The sequence below is a fragment of the Castanea sativa genome, chromosome 1 (genome assembly GCF_040712315.1).
Source record: "Castanea sativa cultivar Marrone di Chiusa Pesio chromosome 1, ASM4071231v1".
NCBI lineage: Eukaryota > Viridiplantae > Streptophyta > Magnoliopsida > Fagales > Fagaceae > Castanea > Castanea sativa.
The window spans coordinates 30,807,613-30,815,706 of NC_134013.1; the positions used below are offsets into that span (position 1 = coordinate 30,807,613).

Consider the following 8,094-nt stretch of genomic DNA (forward strand, 5'->3'; position numbering starts at 1 on the left):
AATGGTCGAGAGAGAGAGAGAGAGAGATTAGTGATTTTTGTTATTATTTGGTTTTGGTATAGGTTGATTTGTGTTGTTGTTTTGTTTTGGGATAGGTTGATCCATGACCAAGGTGTGCAAAAATAGTTTTAATGGTAAATTAAAATTGTACCAATGTATGTGTGTGTGTGTGTCTATATTTTTTTTTCAAGTTAGAGGGTTCAAATGGTGTACATTTAGCATTGGCTATAAATGATGTTCAAGTTCAAGCTTATCAAAAATTCTAAAAGCTTTAGCTTAGCTTGATTTATTAGCCAAGTCAAGTTTGAGGTCAATACCATGCTCAAACTTGAACTATAGAAAGTTTTTGCACTTGAAATCTAACACAAGTATTTTATCAAGCCTATATCAAATTTATTATCGAGCCTATTTGGTTTGGACAAGTGCTCCTAAATCCTAAACTTAAAGTCTTGGTAAGATGGGAGTTTCATTTTCAAGATCATATCAAGCTTATTATGAAGCCTATAAAAGAGCTTAGGCTTAGTTTTTTTATTTTTTTATTGAGTCTTATTAATGTTCACAAACATGTTCATGAACTTTTTTTTTGTGGATTGGGCATGACTCGTTTATTAAACAAGCTTAAAACTAAGGCTCAAGTTTAATTTGTTTATAACAAACAAAGAAAAACGAGTTTTTGATCGAGTCAAACCTAAACCGTTTATGAACGACTTGGTTCATTGACAATGCTGCCTAGGGCTGTAAACGAGCCGACCTTTGTCGAGTAGTGAATGTTCAAACTCGATTTGACAGCAAAATCAAAATGTTCAAGCTTGGCTTGAGCTTGATACAAGCCCACAAATAATGTTCAAGCTTGAGTTTGTTATAAAGTCTAAAAGCTTGAGCTCAGCTTGACTTGGCTCAATTCGATTCATTAGTCAAGCCAAACTCGAGCTCTATATCAAGCCTAAACTCAAGCTCAATATTATGTTTTTGAGCTTGGGATCCAACACAAGTATATTATCAAGCCTATATCAAGTTTATTATCTAGCCTATTTGGTTTGGATGAGTAGTTTCAACTTATAATTAATTAAAGTCATAGAAGGAAATGAGTTTACTTGTCAAGCTCATATCAATTTCATTACCAAACTCATAAATAAGCCTAGGCTCAACTTGTTTTGTTACTTTTGTATCAAGCCTTAGTGTTCACGAGCTTGTTTATGACTCGTTTATTAAAAAAGCAAAAAACTAAAATTCAAGCTTGACTTGTTTATAAATAAACAAACATGAACGAGCTTTTTATCAAACCAAACCTGAGTTGTTATGAACGGCTTGGTTCATTTACAGCTCTAATGCTACCAAAACCATTACAAAAAGGAGCCAGTGGCCATGGACAACGCAATTGGCATTCTTTACAATATTAGAAAATGAGCAAAAATGAAAGGAACGAGACAGCTGGTTTATGTTGACGATGATGGAAGAAATGGCCCAATAAAGGGTGATTGCAATCAAATTGACCTCACTACCAAAATCAATTACCAGGTAAGCCAAGAACATTCACTATGACAGGTAGTTTTAAAGGTTTTATTATTATTATTTTTTATTTTTATTTTTATGAAAGAGCTAAATATACAATTTTTTCACAACAGTTAAATTAGTAAATTTAAAATAATTCTCATTTAAGTCACTTTTTTTATCTAACATTAACAGATTCCTTATTTTTTCTGACTACAATTTTCTTTTAATCTATTTGCTAATATTTGGAACTTAATTAAAATGCCAAATTTTTTAAAATATTATTTTAATAACCCGTTAACATTTAGTGTGGCAACTATGCGCTCTGCCTATCAGACTACCATCTAAGCTATTTCCATTAGTGAAATAATAGTGGGGATCAAAACAAAAACGCTTTTTCAATTTTGGGAACTAAAAGTGGTAAAATAAAAAAGTATGAACCAAAATAAAAATATGGTGAAAATGTAGGAACAAAAAATGCATTTATTCCTAAAGTATTCAATGGCTCTATATCTTAGTACTTCCATCTTTTCAATTACAATTCAAAAGGCAAACCCCCCCCCCCCCCCCCCAAAACAAAAAGAAAAAAAAAACTGCATCAAAAACCATATGCCAAAATGTCAAAAATTAAAGCAACCTGCAAAAAATGGGCATTTGAAATCACCATTAGGGGTTTGTCCCTCCTAGCTAAGTTGTTGCTTATATACTAGTTGCCTATTGTAAAAGTGTATATCATTTAGAGTAAACTGGGATTTCCATCTTTTGTGAAAACCACATAATTAACTAAAAATAACATATAGACTATATGCTGAATATCACACCAACTTGATGGTCATCCATTGGCAACAGCATCGGCTCTAGACCTTGTTTCTAATAGATGATGCTCGGTTTCAGAGTCTTTTTGGGGGTTTCACATTCCTATTGCACATTCCCGGTCACAGAATGATTGTTGGGAACATTCTCAGAATTTTTTGGTTGGGCCAAATCAGCTTCAATCTTAGCAGAAATAATCTCTTCTTGCTGCTCCACCTGTGTATTTTTTAGCTTATCCTGCAAAATCAAAGACATGTAAGCTCCAGCTAAAAATGAATACAAAATCAGCTTTGCTCAAGGGAGAAAATCTGAAAATATTCAAACACAGGTTTAGGATAACAGCAAACGTAAATTATGCAACATAGAACCGGATTCCCTGATTTCCCATGTTCAAACTAACCAAATAGCAAAGCAAACAAACCAATCTAAACATATTCATTACTAAAGAAACATCCATCATCCTCAATCGTAGATTTCTATGTCATTATCTTTGTTATCCTGTCAAACTAAATTGACCAAAATGCTGCTTCAGTGTAGTAATGTCTTGGTTAAACTCAGCAAATATGCCATTCCAATCACAATAGAATTGTTTCTGTCAGCAACCGTAAACCCTGACATAGTAGAAATTAAGGCCCTTAGTCCACATATAAAGAAGATTTCTCACTTTTAGATGAAATATAACCATACTTACCAAAACTCCAACATTATTTTTATTGGTAAGCATAGGCACAGAATGGATCTTGAACCCATGACCACATCCTCTACCATATGCTTATAGGGGAAGGAGTCACTTGAGCAAAATTCATTGGTATACCAACCATGTATCAAGAATTATAACTTCAACCAAGTCACTGGCTCAAGACTCGTGAGACAAATTTCGTTCAATTGAGTACAGGATTACCCTAGATCCCAGTCCACCCCAACAACAGCCATGAACTGAAGTCAGGCAACTATTGGTGCCAACTGATAGTTTGATCGCAGACATTATAATTAATTACCTCATAGAATCCAAGCATTAATGAATAAGTAAACATAAATACCAAGTACCAAAAACTGTGGCAAGTTGGCACAAAATAACAAGTTTCTTAAAATCAAAGTGCAAGCACCCGAGAAAGAAACGAACAGACTTTATGAGATTACCATTAATGCAGCATTTTCAATCCTCAATTTTTCGGAATCCTCTTTCAGCTGATCCAATTCAAATTTAAGGGCTGTATTCTCCACATTCAAGGATTCATATCTCCTCATAAGTTCATCCACTTCAGCCTGCTTCTTCAACCTAGATTTCCTTGCAGATTCTCTGTTTGCCTGTTTTCGTCTCTCCCGTTTCAGCTGCCTTTCATCCTGAGGGGAAAAAATTCAGAATGAACAGTGAGAATTTACAAGAGTACTTCTTTCCATTCTCTTAAAGTTGTCTCACATTCCAATTCAGATAAAACTCAAACTCAGCAATAGAACAATGATTAAGCAAGAGCTTCCCCCCCCCCCCACATCAAGGTTAAATTGACCCTGTCTGACCTAACTCTGACTTACAAAATTTGGGAAAATCTTTCATCAACACCATAAATCATAATTCAGAATAGTAAATGAGTTTAATTTCAACAAGTACAAAAGAATCAAGGTAAATTTTTTTAATTCTCATCTTATTAGCGTACATATCGAAGTAGAAAGACATAAAATTTGAGCCCAGAGGTTGAGATATTTCTGTACCAGGATGAAACCTTCAAAAGCCAACCCTGCACCAGCTGAGGAAACAACAGACACAGCACTAGGTTCTATTATCTCATTCGGTAATCCAATGGAGAATTCTGCAACTTTAGCAGGGGCAGGAGCATCCTCAGACGCTCTAGTGGCTCTTCCATTTCCTTTCTCTTCACTTGAAGGACTAACCTGGGTATCGACTTTCTTGTTGTCATCTATTGCCCAGATAATTAAGTAATAAATTAGTTAGTATTGGGTGATCTCGAATTACTGAAGACCAATAATAGGACTTATCAGTCTTTAAGCCAACCAGAAACTATGAGATATACTATAACCTTTTTTAATCAAAATTGGTAGAAAAAAAGGAGGAGGAGAATTAAGTTGAACATTTCATTTCAAAATGGATGCCACAAGAGGCATTAATCCCTTTCAAAAGAAACTCGCCTCTCTAGTCGAAGGATAAACCATATTTAAATTGTGAGCAAAGAATATAACCCATCTCTAAAAACTTATTATTACCAGTGGATAGCACTCTCTCAGAACCATTTTGCACTCTCTCAGAACCATTAATCCTCTGAGCTTGGCATGCCTATTAAAAAAAAAATCTAAATTATTTGAAGATCATAGTTTGATGTTGTGTATTCATCAACATAAAGGATATAAAGGGAAGAGAGAGAGAGAGAGAGGGATGAACAAATAAGCAGATTTAGGAAATGGAATCCTTACTCCAGTGTTTCCAGCATTTTCATCTTCCGAACCATCTGTTCCATGTACCAAACTGCAATCAATCAAAAAATTTTGAGTTTATTTCATTTACACTTAATCAAACGATGGATGCTGCTGAACGGAGGACAACCTCAGCCTGTGCAGAAAGAGCACACATCCCCCCCCCCCCCTCCCCCAAAAAATAAATAAACAAACATATAAAGGCAAAGAATAACTCCAAAGGTAGTCCATGAACCTCTGCGATGCCTCATGGATAAAGCCTCCAGCATCACCCGCAGCGGTATCAGTTCCAAATGATACTTCAAGTCCATCCAATCTTTTTAACTTCTTTTTTAAGCTTTGATCCAAATTGTCTGATGACTTGAAAGGCATTTCTGTGATTGGAGTTGCCACCTGCACCTTAGTGACAGTTTGTTAAGATTCACTTTCTATTCACAACTAACATGTGTGTAGTATAACAAAGTGCTTTCTTTAACCCCCACCCTTCCTCCTAGGTGAAAATGCTACTTTTTTATATATATAAATAAATAAATTATTAAAACACACACACACATATGCTCTCAACAATGCCCAGTTATATTGACATCAATGAAGGAGGCAGCCAAAATTTTAAAATCAACTCTTTGTCATCACTTCCATTATATTTCAAACCTAAAAAGGAAATAAACAAAGTTTTCATGATTTGGGAATTTTTAATGACAAGGAACAGTTGTCATTTATACTGTAAACAAGGAAAAAAAATCAGTATTTAGATTGTCAGAGTTCAACCATGGACAACCCCTTTTTTCCCCTCTTGATTCTTAAGCTAGAAAACCCAGACCCCGGTCAGCTAAAGCAATAACTTCATCCTTTAAGATGGTTCGGACACTTTGAATTTGGTTGGACCAATCGAGATGAACCTTATGAATAATTCTTTGGGATTGATTAAGGCCTATTTACCCAAACATATTAGGAAGACAGGTATTATGCAACAGTAAACAAAATAAAACATGTTCAAGTGATTACCAAACTCCAATTTGCAAATAATTGTTATCGCACAATTTTACACACATACATACATATTAAATTACTTGTGCTTTATAATTCTAAGTTACTCCTTAGTATCACAAACTCAGTATTCATATATGATTCAAAAATTTACAGGATCTAGATTGTTTCTGATGTACCCATGTAATATTTACAAGATTTACACATTTTACACCAAACCCAACTTTTTATTTTTATTTTTAATTTCTATGTTTTATTTAAATTAGTAAATTACACACGCAGCCTATTCGTTTCAGTCCAGACCAAAATAATGAACAAAATCAAACCCTTTTCATTTCATCAATTTCTTTTCACTGTTCTCAAATTATTCAAAAAAAAAAAAATTAAAAGGAGGAGCATTAATTAATTAATAAATTAACAATTTTTTCATAACAAAGTCCCATTGTTTAGAGGCTATTCGATAACTGAACATACCAGACCGAAAATATATATATACAATCTATGGGGAAAAAAAAAAGGAAAAGAAAACGTACCGGAAAGGTTGAAAGTTAAAATACGAATAGCAGGGAAAATTGGAAGAGAGAGAGAGCTAAACCTAGGTAAGTTTCTTGTTGATTTGTAATGGAATTGATGGGAATTGGAGGGAAAGGGTTTTGATGAGAGAGAGAGAGAGAAAGGGACAGGTCACGCGGGGTGCATGTGGAACGAATCTGGATCTGCCGATCTGGAGCTGGATGGATGGTATGTCTATACTCTGTATGTGTGATTATCTCTGAATATTTTGTGAGTTTTTTATGTGGGACCGGTCACCGGTGTTTCTTCTTTCTTGTTTCTTGTTATGGGATTATTTTATTTCAATTTTATAGGACTACAAAAATTGAACTTTTATTTAAGGTTGTTTTTAACATATTATTTTTTACGATATTTTCGTAACAAATTTTAAATGGCAAATTTTTACTGGTTGTTAATAGTAGAAAAAAAGTAGTTTTGTTAAGATTTGTTGTTTAAGTATTATGAAAATGCTGTGAATGTAGCATATATCTTATTTGCATTTTTTGCTTCTTTTCATCTTTACACTTTGTAAAAAGGTTTTTTTTTTTTTTCAATAGTTTAAAGACAAAAAAAAAAATCAATAATTTAGAGATGATTTTTTTTTAAAGTTTAAGGACAAAAAGTGAAACATTTTCAATAGTTTAAGAATGAAAGAAAAACAAACATTTTAAAGTTTAAGGATGAAAAGCAAATTTTTAGTCAAATTTAGGGATCAAAATAATATTTTACCCATTTTATATTAACCTTTTATGTTTGATTTCATATTTGGTCTTGTTGTTCATTTATGTTAATACTTAGTAGTCTAAATTCTGGGACATCTGACATTATATGAGTGACGTATCTTAATAAACGACACTTAATGGTCTGATTACTAATGGAAATAGATGACAAGACCAATTTGAAAACAAAATCAAATATGAAAAGTCAAAATGAAAACTGTGAAAGTCGGAGAAGTGCACTATGTGCCTTTAGACATGACAAAATGGAATCCTAACTCGATAACTCATTGGAACCCTAATGAAAAAATAGTAATATATGGGTAATATAATTAGTAACCCATTTAAGTTCAATACACGACCCAACCTAACTCGGTCATCAAGCCTTTATTATGAAATTTTAAACTTAATGGATTTAATTGGCTCATTTTCAATTTATATTTATATTTTTGTATGCTAAAGTTATATTAATTTTTTTTTTATATAATAGATGAAAATACTAATGATATTATTGGTTGATGACGAGCAATCATCAAATATAAATGTTTTCAATGTTAGATCTATTGCTAACATTAAGTAGCTTTTTCATGTGTTTATTATAAATTTTCTTCATAATTATTTACCCTTTTTTAATGTACCTATGGCTACGTGTTAAGTTTTATTTTATTCATAAAACTGTATATATATTGTGAGGGTGAAAAGGTCAAGATATGTTCTTGGGCCTTGGGCCTAATCCAAGGAGATTAATTTGTTCGAGGAAGGTTTAAGAGTAGTAACGATACTGTACTTAAAGGCCCATAAGCAAACTGTTGCAAAGGAAGTTGGTGGAAATAGTCCGAGGAAGGGCATTTCCTCGGCTATATGAAGTGAAGACTATACTATACGCCGTGACGTTTATAAGGACATTCTAAGAGGTTTGGTGGATGGAGATGTGTTCCATAAGGATACAAAGAAAAAAACTGAACAAGAAATATCTTAGAGAAAATTGCTACCACCGCATTAAAGACTCTGCACCTATCTCTCTGGCCACATTAATGAAGAAATGACCTCTGAACAGTAGTGATCAGTCTTACAGCTATTGTTTGAAAACTTCAAGAGGGAGGTGGAT

At 33.4% G+C, this 8,094-nt stretch overlaps 1 protein-coding gene across 1 annotated transcript; it reads right to left on the minus strand.

Moving 5' to 3' along the window:
- Positions 1-2,389: 2,389 nt before the first annotated feature.
- Positions 2,390-6,473, minus strand: LOC142608050 (G-box-binding factor 3-like). Its single transcript, XM_075779756.1, has 7 exons — positions 6,252-6,473; positions 4,967-5,124; positions 4,732-4,783; positions 4,525-4,594; positions 4,015-4,220; positions 3,445-3,648; positions 2,390-2,541 (listed from the first exon to the last, which is right to left on the minus strand). Exons 2-7 carry the CDS (start codon positions 5,101-5,103, stop codon positions 2,410-2,412), a joined length of 801 nt encoding a protein of 266 aa, XP_075635871.1. The 5' UTR covers positions 5,104-5,124; positions 6,252-6,473; the 3' UTR covers positions 2,390-2,409.
- Positions 6,474-8,094: the final 1,621 nt, after the last annotated feature.